The sequence below is a fragment of the Doryrhamphus excisus genome, chromosome 8 (genome assembly GCF_030265055.1).
Source record: "Doryrhamphus excisus isolate RoL2022-K1 chromosome 8, RoL_Dexc_1.0, whole genome shotgun sequence".
Taxonomy (NCBI): Eukaryota; Metazoa; Chordata; class Actinopteri; order Syngnathiformes; family Syngnathidae; genus Doryrhamphus; species Doryrhamphus excisus.
The window spans coordinates 14,430,787-14,448,484 of record NC_080473.1 but is presented as its reverse complement, the minus strand read 5'-3'; the positions used below and the strand labels follow the sequence as shown (position 1 = coordinate 14,448,484).

At 36.7% G+C, this 17,698-nt stretch overlaps 1 protein-coding gene across 13 annotated transcripts in view; it reads right to left on the bottom strand.

Annotated features, from left to right (window-relative positions):
- The window catches only part of LOC131134198 (rap1 GTPase-activating protein 2-like), a 110,130-nt gene that overhangs the window by 18,869 nt on the left and 73,563 nt on the right, over nt 1-17,698 (bottom strand). For 11 of the 13 annotated variants that reach the window (XM_058079192.1, XM_058079193.1, XM_058079194.1 and 8 more), the window contains 2 exons: nt 10,324-10,408; nt 2,621-2,656 (listed from right to left, as the gene is read on the bottom strand). In XM_058079192.1, coding sequence (XP_057935175.1) covers nt 2,621-2,656; nt 10,324-10,408 — 121 coding nt within the window. Of the gene's footprint in view, nt 1-2,620; nt 2,657-7,136; nt 8,138-10,323; nt 10,409-17,698 lie in introns of those variants that run through there. The other 2 variants (XM_058079204.1, XM_058079205.1) reach the window with 2 other exon arrangements.

The window sequence follows — 17,698 nt, the reverse complement described above, 5'->3', positions numbered from 1 at the left end:
GGGGGAGAACATGCAAACTCCACACAGAGATGGCCGAGGGTGGAATTGAACACGGGTCTTCTAGCTGCGTGGCCTGCGCGCTAACCACTAATCCGCCGTGTGTAGCCACAATCAAAATTATGACTGCATGAAAAAATCTATTTTAATAATGGTAATAATAAACATGATAAGAAGAACTGTTTTGTTCTGTTCTTCATTGGAGGCCCTGAAGGAAAGACTTGGGTCTTTGTTGATAGGAACGAAAAGAAAAACTGAAAAAAAACATGGCACACTTGCTCATCACGCAGTACATTTGTACACGCAATAAAAGCAAAATAAAGTAAAAAAAAAAAGTAATGCAATTACTGACATGTTTTCAAATTTAATACTTCCTGTCAACGACCCAAGATTCTTTTCCATATCCCGAAAGGCGTATACATAACCCAATATTCGGGTTTTTCAAAATGGTTATTGGTGTTTACATGGCCGTGTGCGACCGGGTTATTGCTAATATTCCGGTTATGATAGGTTTATTTGACTTCATGCAAACATAGTCAGCACGAATAGAGATTTTATTCCATTTTTTTTATGCAGCCTAGTTTGTGTAGAAGATGACTCTATTCATATGCATATGTAATTCATACAATTCAATGTTAGTGCGGCCCGCGCAAGTTTGATATGGATGCTGTATGGTATCATGTACCCAGAAAAAATTATTACGTTTGATTAATGTTCATGTTAAAGGTTAAATAACTGTTAATAGTTATCCTCCCTATCCGTGTGGAAGTGGTAAGTTTTTGGCTAATTAAGTTTAAAGGAAATAACTTGAAGGCTACCGTTTAGGTCGCTAGCGCTCTAATTTGCGAGTTAGCATGTGTCCCTGCAGTTGCGCAATATGTTTATTTATTAGTATTTATTATTTATTTATTATGTAATTCATACATCTTATAGGTCTCATCCCAAGGCTTTAGATTTAACATACCAAAAACAACCTGCAAAAATATGATCGATATTTTCTCCCTCCTTTTGATAGCCTTTTGGCCACTCGTTCCATTCTCCTTCACAATTGATGTTCCTTTCATGCCTCCTCCCACCTTCTCTCCTCCTCCTCTTCTCTTTTTTAAACCCCCATCTGTGCTTACACTTCTCAGAACCTGTGCCCTTGGGAGACCATGGAGGGAACAAAGGGGTCACGGAAAGTGAAAAAAAAAATAAATCAATCAATTCCATACAGAGTTATAGCAGTGGTGCTACCCTCAGCTTCCAGCATGCTTATTATCTAATAAGAGCGAGCGACCGAGTCCGTCCGCCTGACATACACTAATTGAATATGCAATGTCTGTCTCATCTTTATATATGTTAATCTACATTTTGGTCAAGGGGGGGATGGAGCAGACAGACATACTAGGTCTCACATATTGAATTATTGTGTTAATGTTTTATGGAATGGTATGGCCTTTATTGTTATTATACAAGATGTGCAACGAGATTGGAGAGCTTCTCCTTTCAGTGCAATAGTTAAGTTAAAATAGTATAGTAAAAAAAAGACAGTTTAAAGGGATATGTACAAGATATATACAAGATATACACACAATATTGCACAGTAGCAGATATGTATTGTAGACACCAGAATATATATTAATTTTAGTGCAATGATGAATGGGTGCAAAATTAAAAAAAAAAAACTCGTACTTCGGTACAAGGTACATTATGTAAAACAATAACAACAACAAAAAAAAAAACTTTAACGGTATTATGGAAAGCAGGTGAACAAATTTGGGCATGTGGAACTGTGAACTGATTATGGGATGTCATTGGATGCTCATATCACCTCGTATTTTGGTACGTGATAAAAAAATAAAAAAATAAAAAAATAATATTAATATTATTAATAATAATAATAATAATAAATAAACTTACAAAACTTAAAAAACTATATTCGGAAAGCAGGAAGTGAAAAAATGTAACAGTTACTGATTGTAAAAGTACCAGATGGAAAGCAGGAAGTGAACAAATTTGGACATGTGGAACTGTGAACTGATTATGGGATGTCATTGGATGCTCATATCACCTCGTATTTTGGTACGTGATAAAAAAAAAACAAGTAAATAAATAAATAAATAAATTAATAATAATAATAATAATAAATAAACTTAAAAAACTATATTCGGAAAGCAGGAAGTGAACAAATGTAACAGTTACTGATTGTAAAAGTACCAGATGGAGGGGTAGGATTTAATAAGCTTTGCTTCTTCCTACTCCTTTTGGACATGTGGAACTGTGAACTGATTATGGGATGCATTCAATTGTAATCTGATGCATGTTCAAATGAAATAAAACCATTACCATTACCATTACCATTGTGTATACAGATGAGTAAAAGTCACATATGAGTGTATTGTATTGAGTTGTTCAATAAATAAATATGTTTTCGAGATATTGACAGAAGCAGTGATGGAAATATTGCACATTTGCATTAATGACTAATGGCTCTTTATGGAGGGTATGGTGGTGCACTACATACAAAATATTGACAAAGGTATTTAGAAGTAAGGTCTCCATTCCAACCCCTATTTACACAATGACAAAAATGTTTGTCCACTTTGTATGGTTGCAAAAATAAAGAAACATGATTTCATACCTGCATTCTCTCCAGCATATCGAAGAACTCTGCAGACTAAAAGAAAAATACATTGTCATTAATTTCCACAGAGAGCTACAATTAAACACAAACCAGCACTTAAAAATGAAACATCTTACTGTGAATTGTCAACATGAGCGGTGCTGACAGCAGCAGGTCCGCTACTGAAGTTCTTACAGTATTAGCATCAGTGAGTCAAAAGGGCAGGACCCCTTTCTCACACCATTGTGCACACACTCTGATAAGCAGCTACTTCCTCCGAGAGAGGAACACACACACACACTCACACATGTGCATCCTCGAATGCATTTACACCGCCTCCTCACCGGGGTTCCCACCTTGTCACTTAAACAAGCTGTGAGGGTGAAAATGGCCAGCACGCTCCGTGTCTTCGCTTACACGTGTGGAGTTGTGAAAGAAGCATTCACCGTTATGCAATGAAAAAAAAAAACAAACTAAACCATAGGAACAAAAAAACGAAACATCCCACTTTAAAAGGGTAGAATTAACCAAAACAATTCCTGCAGATAAGCATTTATACTCTGCAATCAATTTTTACACCACTTACACTCTCCGGTTCAGAAACGTGTCAAAGCAAAAATGAATATCATACCTATGAAGAGAGTGAAAAGCCCTCGACGGGGTTTTACAACCGTTTCAATGATTCCGGCAATAAAAAAAGTGTAGACAACTACATTTTGAGAGCACTAATAAAAACCAGTGTTACCTGAAATTGCTTTGGATGAAAACCTATAAATCTCCTCCATCTATATATATAACACCAGGGTTATCGCAGGGTTAATACAGTAAACCTCGGATATATCGGATTCAATTGTTCCCACTGGTTTTGTCCGATATAAGCGAAATCCGTTATATGCGTACACCGGAAAATGTCCGTTTTACACATATATCGGATTTATATCCGGTATATGCGTAAATTGGATTTTATCCGTTATAAAAAGGCACTTCCTTGACTATGTTTCCAATGTACCTGGACTGGGCAATGAAAAGAGACGTAAGGTAATGAGAATTTAACTTTATTGGACTCTGAGCATAACAAATTGTTAATTAAGCTAGGCCCTGTTACGCCCGTCAGGCCTACGTTATTTCCAATAGTGAGGTTAAGATCTCATTCACTGCTGTGCTAGTATTATTGACGTCACTCACTTTTATATTTGTCCTAAATCTGGAGCCAGGAGAAAGACAATAGCCAGTGACATCAACAAGATTAGCATAACGATGCGGCCATCCGATATATGCGAGGGAAATTTAATGGAAATGCATTGGAACGGGACTGGAGATTTTGTCCGAAATAGGCGAAATCTGTTATAAAAAATCCGATATATGCAATGAATTTTTATTGGAAATGCATTACAGAAAAATCTGTTTTTTTTTATCTGTCCGTTGTGAGCGAATATCCGAGTCTGATATATCCGAGGTTTACTGTATTAGCTGGGCAGGAATTAACTAAATAAAAGCTGACAGCATGGTAAAAAAAAAAAAAAAAAAAAAGCGACGTACCTCTAGCTGATCATGCAAATGTAACCAAATCATGAATGGTGCTATATATGGCAAAGTTGGCTAATGTCATTAATTTGACCTTCTGATTCATTCCTGAAGATAAATAACGTTCCCGCCATCCATTTTCTACCATTTTCAGGGTTGTGGAGGAGCTGCAACAAAAGGGCATTTAGACAAGCATCTACACTCACATTCTGCTGCCCGCACACAAGTCAGGCACAAGTCACTAGAAACAGTTATCATCAAAAGTCCTTTTCTAGTAAAGAAAATAGTCTGGGGCTCGTTGGTCATGCTACTCAACAAATACTACTCACAGCCCAAGTCTAATGGCAAGTATTTCTAAGACGATTACTCCAGATGTTACTACAATGTAGTTGTATAGATGTAGATGTTACTACAATGTTTACAGCCACCTTGACGAGATAACGATGATGATCTATCCGTTAGCTTCACAACACACGTGTTCAATCCATCATTCCTTCCGTCGCGTTACACGTATCAGTATCGGCTGACATCGGTATCGGAAATTCTTTAATATTTCCATTTTAATTCCATTCCAATCAGTTTATTTTTGTTTTGATAGTGAGGAACACTAGCGAGGAACATTCATTCATTTGGTCGCGGCCGTGCTGGAGCCTATCCCAGCTGTCTTGGGCGAGAGGCGGGGTACACCCTGGACTGGTGGCCAGCCAATCACAGAGCACATATAGACAAACAACCATTCACACTCACATTCATACCTATGGACAATTTGGAGTCGCTAATTAACCTAGCATGTTTTTGGAATGTGGGAGGAAACCCGAGTACCCGGAGAAAACCCACGCATGCACAGGGAGAACATGCAAACTCCACACAGAGATGGCCGAGGGTGAAATCGAACTTGGGTCTCCTAGCTATGAGGCCTGCACACACTTCATCCACTTCATTCATTTTCTACCGCTTTTTCCTCACGAGGGTCGCGGGGGTGCTGGAGCCTATCCCAGCTGTCTTCGAGCGAGAGGCGGGGTCCACCCTGGACTGGTGGCCAGCCAATCACAGGGCACATATATGTAGACAAACAACCATTCACACTCACATTCATACCTATGGACAATTTGGAGTCGCCAATTAACCTAGCATGTTTTTGGAATGTGGGAGGAAACCGGAGTACCCGGAGAAAACCCACGCATGCACGGGGAGAACATGCAAACAGTGTCTGCTTTAACTGAAACCGCCCAAACATTCATAGGTTTTCATATTTTAATGAGGATAGCATGCAAACAATGACAGAAGGGGGAGGAAACCGGAGTACCCGGAAAAAAAACCCACGCATGCACGGGGAGAACATGCAAACTCCACACAGAGAGAATCAAACTCGGATCTCCTAGCTGTGAGGATAGCGTGCTAACCACTTGACCACCATGCAGCTTAGCGATGAACACTAGTAATAGAGTTGGGATTCCTCTCTGGAATTTGGAATCTTTTCTTCCAGACTTGGCCTGATATTTACAAAGTAGTGATTGAAACTTTTAACGACGTGTTCATATGATCATTTTTAGCATTTCCGTAAATAGAATAATCTGTTTTCTTGGAACTGTTCCAGATGATTCTGCTTAGGACGCTCCAGGTTACAAGGTTTTTGTTCCTGTCTAAAAAAGTGATATTCATATTCTTTCTTAAAATGTTTGTTAATTTGTTTTTAGAAGTCTTGTACTTATTTTCTGTTTCTTTAGTTGTTTGTATTATACTGTAAATCTATTATTATGTGTTTTTCTTCTTACAAGCATTTTGCATCCTTTTGTCATCCATGGCTGATTTCTCTTCTTTTGCTGATTAGACAATTTTCTTAATGGATATTACTTGTCGTACAGATTTATGCAACGTATAATTTAGATATAAGATGGGATTTACACCGAAATTTTACTTCAATTAATTAAGCAAATTAGTTTGTCTGTGACTGCAAGGCGGTCGAGTGGTTAGCGCGCAAACCACACAGCTAGGAGACCAGGGTTCAATTCCACCCTCGGCCATCTCTGTGTAGAGTTTGCATGTTCTCCCCGTGCATGCGTGGGTTTTCTCCGGGTACTCCGGTTTCCTCCCACATTCCAAAAACATGCTAGGTTAATTCGCGACTCCAAATTGTCCATAGGTATGAATGTGAGTGTGAATGGTTGTTTGTCTATATGTGCCCTGTGATTGGCTGGCCACCAGTACGGGGGTGTACCCCGCCTCTCGCCCGAAGACAGCTGGGATAGGCTCCAGCATACCTGTGACGCTAATGAGGATAAGCGGCATAGAAAATACATGGATGGATGAAAATAATTGTGCCAGCTTTTCAGTAATAAAAGTAAAAATCGGATGTCTTACAAGTCCCAGAAGTTGCTAGATGATGTCATCCTATAATTTGCATATGATCTGCATATGATGCAAATTGTCCATCGGTATGAATATGAGTGTGAATGAACTAGTCCAGGGTGTACCCCGCCTCTCGCCCGAAGACAGCTGGGATAGGCTCCAGCACCATCGCGACTCTTGTGAGGATAAGCGGTAGAAAATGAATGAATGATGAGTTTGTCTGTGGCGACTTGGTTGTCCGAAATCCCACATAATTCACGTAAAGTCCATGCATGCATCCACTTATTTTTCCTACCAGAAGCACCTTTCTCAGTCATCCACAGCTGTTCTGTTCTGTTTGCACTTTTACAAAGGCTCGCTCCAAAATACCTGAGCCAAAGTTAGCATCATCTTTGCATGACCGGGTGGCGTAACCAACCACAGACTATCCACAGAAAGCGAGCCCTCTGGCTGGCCTCATTCAGACAAACAAACAGACAACAACAACAACTCAACACAAAGTGCATGCGTGTCCATGTGAGAATGCAATGATAGAGAGCCAGAGGTCGCTTGGCTGTCGGTATCGTTCACTATTCAATATTTCACACTACACTTTTGACCTCCAAACCCGAAACAAATATAACAAACATTTCCTGTCAAATTATTCCCATGAAGTGAGTACCTGCTTGTGAGTCGTTCTATGAGTCAGAACGTTGATGTACCTCAAGGACGGCTGCTAAAACCGTGTCCTTTATCTGACTCATCCCATGCAGGCTCGATTCCCTTTCTCATGCTCGCCTTTAATCCCAATCGTACCTGTAAAGCTGTTGCTTTAAACAGGATAGTCAAGTGCGCAAGTGAAGGCGGTGTTTGCTAAAAAGCGCCAAACAGGTTGTACCAGTGTGTATGTGTCTTCATAATACACAAATGCACACCCATAAACACACACATACACACATACACACACACAGGCCTGAAACCTCGCTAGGTTTCCCTTGTTCAAATAGTGGTATTGTAAGATAAATGTAAGCAATATACACACAGTGTACAACACCGGTCACTGGACAATGCTAAATTGGACCGTAAAAATACATCCCTTCAGGCGCTAAACACAAGCAAAGTGCACATATACACACCCAGCGGTACACATGCACACATCTTTTACTATACCTAATGAAAAAAATACATAACGGACAACTGTGCAACACATACATGACACCGTGTGAATGCAATGTGCACATATTTGACCCGGCAGGACAAAGCAGACTCCTTGAAAAGACAACCATTGACTGAATGCTTTATAAATTCACATTCCGGGGGCAATATAATTTCCAGCATTGTAACTTCTGTGTAAATATGCAAGATAATATTACACCAGGGTCAGTTTTTCTTCTCTAAATGGGCTGAGTGCTTATTTATGAGGGATTAAGCTGGTTTTCTTTAATGGATAAAGAGCAAGATTCTAGATCTGCTCCAAGTGTAAGGTACCTGAAGGTATCTTCTGCTTGAAATCGGTGTCAAACAAAGAAAAAGGACTTCACTATTAATGCATAAGGCTAAAAACAACCAATTAGCTAAAAATGTCATCCAATACTTCTCTACAAGAGAGGAGAAATATGATCTCAGGGAAGAAGTACATTTGAAACACTTCTATGCTAGGACTACGTTATGCTAGCCATAGCATTTCAGTATGTGGAATCAAACTATGGAATGGATTGAGTAAGGAAATCAAACAATGCACAACGATGAGCCAATTCAAGAAACAATACAAGCAGTTGATGTTTGCTAAATACAAGGATGAAGAGTCTTGAACCAGTCATGATGTGCTATATATATCACTATATTGACACTTACTATGGTACCCATTATGGCATTGGATGGCCATATCACCTCCTACTTTGGTATGGGACAAAAAATTAAAAAAATAAAAATAAAAAAAAATAAAAAAAAATAAAAAAAAATAAAAAAAAATTAAAAAAAATTATGGAAAGCAGGAAGTGAACAAATGTAACAGTTACTGATTGTAAAAGTACCAGATGGAGGGGTAGGATTTAATAAGCTTTGCTTCTTCCTACTCCTTTTGGACATGTGGGACTGTGAACTGATTATGGGATGCAATTGTAATATGATGCATGTTCAAATGAAATAAAACCATTTTGTCCCTAAGAGATCAAATTACGGCCCTATGATTGCTGGGTCAATGGAATCATGAATGGAAACGGACATAATGTAAACAAAATGCCATTATTGTAAGAAAAAGGAACATTTGTGTTGGTTTGCTTAGTTTAGCAGAGCATGCTAGTGCAGCTATGTGTATGTTTACTCCTTGTTGTGTTTTATCGCTTGCTAATAATTGCATAGGCCACTATGTCGTTCAAAAAAACGCTAGCACAGACATTAAAGTTTGCTTCGAATTTTGTTGCAATGTGTGCAGAGGTTTCTTGCCATAATAGTGGGCAAAATTAGCAGTACAAAAGTGTAGAAGGTATAAAAACGGAATTTGGGGAAAAATAAAACGGATTTCATAGAGACACCTAACATTTTTCGGGAGGCGGACATGCTTCAATAAAATTTTAAATATAGTAATACAAACTCAAACTTTTGACTTACTTTAACATGAATTATTTAACTTATTCCATGTTGTACAATTTATCAGCCCGGACATTACATCAGCCCATTAGGCTTCATGTAGTGTCAACTTTGCAAACATATTGTAAGAAATATACTCAGTAAAAGCATACAGTGGTATGAAAAAGTATCTGAACCTTTTGGAATTTCTCACATTTCTGCATAAAATCACCATCAAATGTGATCTGATCTTTGTCAAAATCACACAGATGAAAAAACAGTGTCTGCTTTAACTGAAACCGCCCAAACATTTATAGGTTTTCATATTTTAATGAGGATAGCATGCAAACAATGACACAAGGGGGAGGAATAAGTAACTGAACCCTCTGCCGAACAGACTTAAAGAGCAATTGAAACCAATTTTTTACCAAACAATTTAAGTCAGGTGTGGGCCCAATCCCTGATGAGTGGTTTAAAACTGCCTTGCCCACTATAAAACACACATCTGGTAAGAATTGTCTTGATGACTATGCTTATTCATTCATTCTTTTTCTTATCCTCACAAGGGTCGCGGCGGGTGCTCGAGCCCATCCCAGCTGTCGCCAGCCAATCACAGGGCACATATAGACAAACAACCATTCACACTCACATTCATACCTATGGACAATTTGGAGTCACAAATTAACCTAGCATGTTTTTGGAATGTGGGAGGAAACCGGAGTACCCGGAGAAAACCCACGCATGCACGGGGAGAACATGCAAACTCCACACAGAGCAAATCGAACTCGGGTCTCCTAGCTGTGAGGCCCGTGTGCTAACCACTCGAACACCGTGCAGCTTAGCGATGGACACTAGTGAGGAATATAGAGTTGGGAATTTGGAATTTTTTCTTCCAGACTTGGCCTGATATTTACAAAGTAGTGATTGAACCATTTAACGACCGTGTTCATAGATGTTCAGAGATGGCCGAGGGTGGAATTGAACCCTGGTCTCCTAGCCGTGAGGTCTGCGCGCTAACCACTTGATCACCGTGCAGCCTATGCCTATGCTTAGTCATACCTAAAATAAATGAATCCTTCTCGGCACTATCCCATCAGCTAAAGAATGAATTTTTAAACCTTTTCAAATGAGTGATTCAATTGCAAATGTATATAATTCATATTCCGATTACATTCCAGCATTATATATTCCTATGACATTTCAGCATGCCAAAACACTAACTTATCAGACCCAAACAGACTTACAAAACTCAAAGTCTTATGCAGCATATAATAATAAAATTGAGTGTGTTTATGTTCTACCTTCATGCTGGGAGGGGCCGTGCGAGGTGGAGATGGAGGACATTCTCCAAGAGGGACGTTGGAGATATTCACTAGCTCCTGTTTCCTGGAAAGAAGACATTGAGATATCTGTTTAGATCAGGGGTCTCAAACTCAATTTACCTGGGGGCCACTGGAGCTAGGGTCTGGGCGAGGCTGGGCCGCATCAGGTTTTCCAAAAAATTATTAAAAACAGAAAAATGAATAACCTTTGCTTTGGTTCCCATTTTCTACAAGAAAAGCTCTGATAAAACATTCCACTGTTCTCAAATATCGTCATGTTTATTTTTCTACACAAAATAAGATCAAGAATAAAGAAAATCAATCAATCAGTAATAAATATAATAATAATAATAATAAAACGGCAAATAATTAAAAATTAAGAAACCACATATAGTTGGTGGGTAGACAAATTATTTTTTTCAGATTAAAATGAACAAAGCATTATTAGAGCCCTGTAGACATGACAAAACACGACTATAGTCACATTTATACTCTTTTTATTTACAACATATTGCGCAACTGCAGGGTCTTGAGACACATGCTAACTCGCAAACTAGAGAGCTAGCGACCTAAACGGTAGCCTTCAAGTTATTTCCTTTCAACTTAAATAGCCAAAAACTTACCACTTCCACACGGATAGGGAGGATAACTATTAACAGTTATTTAACCTTTAACATGAACATTAATCAAACGTAATATTTTTTTCTGGGGACATGATACCATACAGCATCCATATCAAACTTGCGCGCGCCGCACTAACATTAAACTTTCATATCAAGGCGGGGGCCTCAAACTAGTGTCCTGCGGGCCACATTTGGCCCGCGGGCCGCTTGTTTGAGACCCCTGGTTTAGATTAACCTTCATTAGCATTAGCATTCATTAGCAGTAGTGTATCATGTGCTTAAACAGCTTCTCATGGTGCACGAATGGCATCATCATATAGAAGCTGGAACATGCTCAACATCTGCGTGAGGCGCAAACACTGTACAGCTTGAGTAGGCAACACTTCAAGTTGATTGGCATGTTTGGTCTTTGTTGAGTATACCTGTCAAGGATACACCGCAAAGAAAAGAAAATACATTCCAGGATTTACACTTTTATCTGGCTCCATATAGAAATTCAATAGTTTCTTCCTCACCACAGCACCTCCAGACATTGGTTATGTAGTTTTTATATAATGCTGCTCTTCGCTTGCTGCTACACAAACAGCATAGAAACATCGTTTTCTTTTGTCAGAGTCGTATACTGCAGTTGTTTCCTCAAATCTGGCCTGCTATTAGTCTAAAAATATGCACATTTAAGTTAATGTTTTGGGTTTCTTGCATAAATTAAGCACTTTTTCAACCATAAAAATGGTTAAATGACCCAAAATACAAATATAAGGTGTCGGTAATGTTGCTGTTATATTCGGTGCAACATAATTACCACACTAGATTGCTAAAATAATAGGCTTTTATTGCAAAAATAAAGCATCTTAAAGCATGAAAATAGCTAAATTAATTAAAATACATATATAAGGCATTCAAAAGGCGCATTCAAAGACGCTGTGAATGATACGCACTGGTCACTAGCTGTCAGCAATGTTACTGTAATGTTCAGTGAGACACATCAATAACAGAGATCGCCAGAACAACAGGCCTTTCTTGCATATTTAAATTATTTCACTTTAGGCATAATAAACCATAATAAAATTCCCTAAAAAACATAGGCTACCGTTGCGGCCGTAACCCATAGCGAGATGACACTGAACTTTGAACTTCCTGTCAACCTGAAGGGAACTCATTTATAATAACATACACCAACAGGAGTCTTATTTATGTCTTAAATTGTTGATTTATTGTTATATTTACTTGTTTTATTTACTTTACTATATTGGGTAATACAAGTATAAAGTGTATAGGGGTGCTAGTTCATATCCAGAGGGCTTGAACAATATTGAAAACTGTATTCAGAAGGTTTTATATGTTCTCACTATGAAAATATTCCATTTATATATATATAAGGATTCAGGATTCTAATTGAACATGCACCATTTTCAATAATTGTAAAGCACTATTTATGTGAAGAGGGTATTCATTCAATACTTCTAACCTAATATGACATCTCAAGAAAAAAAACCTCCAGCTTTCAAGCACCACTTAAATACAATCCGCATAATTTCAACCTCACAATTAATGGCTCCTTGAAAACACGGCCGACGGCAGTCACCATTTTGTTAAGTTCAGAGATGGAATTGGTAGACAATTAGTCTAAGTATTAGACATTGCTATTCAAACATGCTTTAAAATAATTATTAAAAAAATAAACTCATGAAACAGGCCTGGATCAAAATATGATAGGACCCTTAACTTAATATTTTGTTGCAAAACCTTTTTTAGGCAATCACTGCAATCAAAAGGTTCCTGTGACTGTTAATGAGATTTCTGCACTTCTCAGCAAGGATTTTGGCCAAGTTCTCATGAGCAAACTGCTACAGTTGTCTCAGGTTCGAGACGACGTGTTTCAGCTCCTTCCAAAGACGCTCAATAGGATTTAGGTCAGGGCTCATGGAAGGCGACTTAGTCCAATATTTTCCATTGTTGCCATTCTTTGTTTTTTTAGCTATGTTTTGAGTCATTGTTACATTTCTGAATAATAATTGAGACAATAATAATCATGGCTAGAACGCCTGAGTGTTTCTTCTGGAGTATTTACCATAGACGTGGTCATGGAGCTCCATAACGAGCGCTACCCTAGCATTAGCAGTTCCATATGGAACGAATCCACATCGAGATGAACCGGGCTGTGTAAATATTCAGTGAATTAATAGCTGGAGCTTTTGCTATGCTCTCCGGGGACCCAGGTGCTTTCAGGAGGACCTTGAACGACCTTGGGGTCTTCAACCACCGGAACCGTGAGTGCACATTAATGATGGCATAGCTGTCACAGCCAGGCACAGTGTCTTATCGAGGGCTGCGTGGACACCAGTTGAAAAACTGAAATGTTCCTAAAAACCACACGCATTATGACACATTCAGTTATTGGCTTTTTGACTTATTCGTTTTAGCGTCATTTACTGCAATGTTTGAGCGACGCCAGGTCATCAAATCATGTAGGTTGCACACCAAGGAACAAGCATTATGGAGCAAGCAAATGCCATGGAGTAAAACTGACATGTACTAAATATAACCCACATAGTTTAATCTAACGTTGTACTTGTTTCAAGCAAAGTGATCTACTTTTTGGTGTATATCGGGTACAAGTCGTCATTGTGTCTTATGACTTTCTCACTAAAGTATGTTCTGCGAATTGTCCACAATATTGTATGCAGTTCCACAGAATCACATAGCTTAGTTAGCTATGTATGGGTTTATAATAATTGACTTTTTTTTTTTTAAACCAAGAACAACATACAGTGGAACCTTGGTTAGTGTCGTTAATTTGTTCCAGAAAGTCACTCAAACTGAAATGGATGCTAAATGAATAAATTCTTCCTCACTGTTATGTACAATAAGCTTCAAAATGTGCAATACGGGACTTATGTGAAATAGAAAAAAAAAGTGCTTTGGTTCTGATTTTCTACAATAAAAGCTCTGATAAAACATTCCACTGTTCTCAAATATCTTTCTGCACAAAATAAGATGAAAAATAAATAAACAAATCAAGAATAAAGAAAATCAATCAGTAATAAATAAATATAATATTAATAATAAAACGGCAAATAATAAAAACTTAAGAAACCACATATAGTTCGTGGGTAGACAAATTATTTTTTCAGATTAAAATGAACAACGCATTATTAGAGCCCTGTAGACATGACAAAACACGACTATAGTCACATTTATACTCTTTTTATTTACAACATATTGCGCAACTGCAGGGTCTTGAGACACATGCTAACTCGCAAACTAGAGAGCTAGCGACCTAAACGGTAGCCTTCGAGTTATTTCCTTTAAACTTAAATAGCCAAAAACTTACCACTTCCACACGGATAGGGAGGATAACTATTAACAGTTATTTAACCTTTAACATGAAATTAATCAAACGTAATAATTTTTTCTGGGTACATGATACCATACAGCATCCATATCAAACTTGCGCGGGCCGCACTAACATTAAACTTTCATATCAAACTAGTGTCCTAGTTTGAGGCCCGCGTGTTTGAGACCCCTGTTCTAGACAGTCAACCTCTGATGACATCATAGATGGCCAACACAGGTGACATCTAAGATCTCACATACGGAACATGCAGACTTATATAGTGCTTCTCCGCTTTTATTATTATCCCATTATTATTCCTATTATTATTATTATTATATTTATTATTATTTTATTATTTTATTATTTTATTATTTTATTATTTTATTATTTTATTATTTTATTATTTTATTATTTTATTATTTTATTATTTTATTATTTTATTATTTTATTATTTTATTATTTTATTATTTTAATTTTAATTTTTAAAATTTTTTAATTTTTCAATTTTTCAATTTTTCAATTTTTCAATTTTTCAATTTTTTAATTTTTTAATTTTTTTAAATTATTTTATTATTTTATACATCGGCGAGTAAGAAAAAAGAAAAGCTTATGGCAGAAATTTCATTTAAAATATTTATTAATCTCCTTTTATGGACGGTGTAAGACACATATTGGTAATGTGTTTAAATTCTGGTTTTATTTTAATGGTGCAGAACTGCCAAGAGACTATAAACCTCTTTGCACCCTTTATGGACATAAGAAGTAATATGAAATTGATGCACACGGTAAATGTGTGCACGGGAGCAAACAAGGCTGGTTTAAATAAGAGGACATAGAGCGAGACGAGGGGGTATGCTTTGACCACAAAGACCACCCTCGGGGCTTATTGTGTGCCTCTGTTTCCAGTTGATTCCGATATTTATTATGAAATTTGATAAGAAGCCTGATCCGCATGCTGACTGACCAATTACGCAACTGGTACTTCCTGTAATGACTTAATAAAAGTGGAACTGGAGGAAATGAAGAGTGGCGTGGGCTGGTGCCAGATGTGTGTGTGTGTGTGTGTGTTTAAGCCGATAGGAAATACAAATTTAAACAGCAGAATCCTGAATAGACATCAGTTCCAATTCTGATCAGTACTTTGAGAGGCTAATGGAGGTTTGTGGGGTTAGAGGGGACCAAATAATCCACAAAAACTAAAAAAAAACAAGAAGGAATGCTAGTGTGATTCTATATTATGTTTTATTTATGTGTTATTCTACCTCATTATGTTTACTATATTGGTCAGTAATGTTATAGAAATGCTATGACAGGAAGTAACAGAACAGGAAGTAAAAAAACAAGAAGGAATGCTAGTGTGATTCTATATTATGTTTTATTTATGTGTTACTCTACCTCATTATGTTTACTATATTGGTCAGTAATGTTATAGAAATGTTATAGAAATGCTATGACAGGAAGTAACAGAACAGGAAGTAAAAAAAACAAGAGGGAATGCTAGTGTGATTCTATATTATGTTTTATTTATGTGTTATTCTACCTCATTATGTTTACTATATTGGTCAGTAATGTTATAGAAATGTTATAGAAATGCTATGACAGGAAGTAACAGAACAGGAAGTAAAAAACAAGAAGGAATGCTGGTGTGATTCTATATTATGTTTTATTTATGTGTTATTCTACCTCATTGTGTTTACTATATTGGTCAGTAATGTTATAGAAATGTTATAGAAATGCTATGACAGGAAGTAACAGAACAAGAAGTAAAAAAAAAACAAGAAGGAATGCTAGTGTGATTCTATATTATGTTTTATTTATGTGTTATTCTACCTCATTATGTTTACTATATTGGTCAGTAATGTTATAGAAATGTTATAGAAATGTTATGACAGGAAGTAACAGAACTGGAAGTAAAAAAAACAAGAAGGAATGCTAGTGTGATTCTATATTATGTTTTATTTATGTGTTATTCTACCTCAATATGTTTACTATATTGGATAGGGGTGTTATTTCATGCCTAAAAGGCTGTAATAATGTTAAAAACTGGTCAGTCATTAACAGATTTTCTATATACAAAAATATTTAATTTAGAAATAAGGAATTCTACTTTGCGAAAATTCACTTGTCATTGTCGGGTCTGGAATTAACAATTAAGAATAAACCCAAATCAACAGATTTTATATGCTCTAACTATGAAAGTATTCCATTTATAAATAAGAAATGAACTGCGACAAACAAGGGATTACTGTATTCATACTGCAGCATCTCATCTTAGCATCAAGCAGTACATTCTTCATTGTACAAGTAGTTGTCCAATATAATCCATGTATTTAAGGAACGCACTAGACTGAAGCCAAACAGTGAGAGTCTCACCCTCTCCAGGTACACATCTGTCACACACGGTCCCAGTTGAGGAAACTATGAGCGTGTCATGTTTGTGCTACCATAGAAACCAGGTTGGTTCACTGACAAAGTATTTCCCTCATTTACTAATGAGGCTACGTGAATACACACACTTCTCAGGCACAAAAATCTCATAAAGGAATGAGTATAAACAATAAAATTTATCTGCATTGCAAAATCATGTTGTCAGTAGTACATATTGACTTATTTGGAGTTGTTTGAAATTGGCATGTAAAATGACTAACGCTAATTGTTATCGCGTATTGTATTTTCATTGTAAATTACTATGAAGCTGGTGTAATTGTTTGTAGTTTAAATCATGGTAATGGTAATGGTAATGGTAATGGTTTAATTTCATTTGAACATGCATCAGATTACAATTGAGTGCATCCCAGTTCCACATGTCCAAAAGGAGTAGTAAGAAGCACAGCTTATTAAAACCTACTCCTCCATCTGGTACTTTTACAATCAGTAACTGTTACATTTGTTCACCTCCTGCTTTCCATAATACAGTTTAAGTAATTTTTTTTATTTTTTATTTTTATCCTAATATAATTACAAAAATTTTTTTAAGTTTTTTTCATTTTAAGTATTTTTTATTTTAATTTTAAAAGTTGGAAATGTATTGTACTGTAATGTATACAACATGTACAAGCAACCATCAGGTTGGGAGACAGCGACCCTTTGGTAATGGTAATGGTTTTATTTCATTTGAACATGCATCAGATTACAATTGAGTGCATCCCATAATCAGTTCACAGTTCCACATGTCCAAAAGGAGTAGGAAGAAGCAGAGCTTATTAAATTTTACCCCTCCATCTGGTACTTTTACAATCAGTAACTGTTACATTTGTTCACTTCCTGCTTTCATAATTTTTTATTTTATTTTATTTTATTTTATTTTATTTTATTTTATTTTATTTTATTTTATTTTATTTTATTTTATTTTATTTTATTTTATTTTATTTTATTTACCATATAATGACATAAT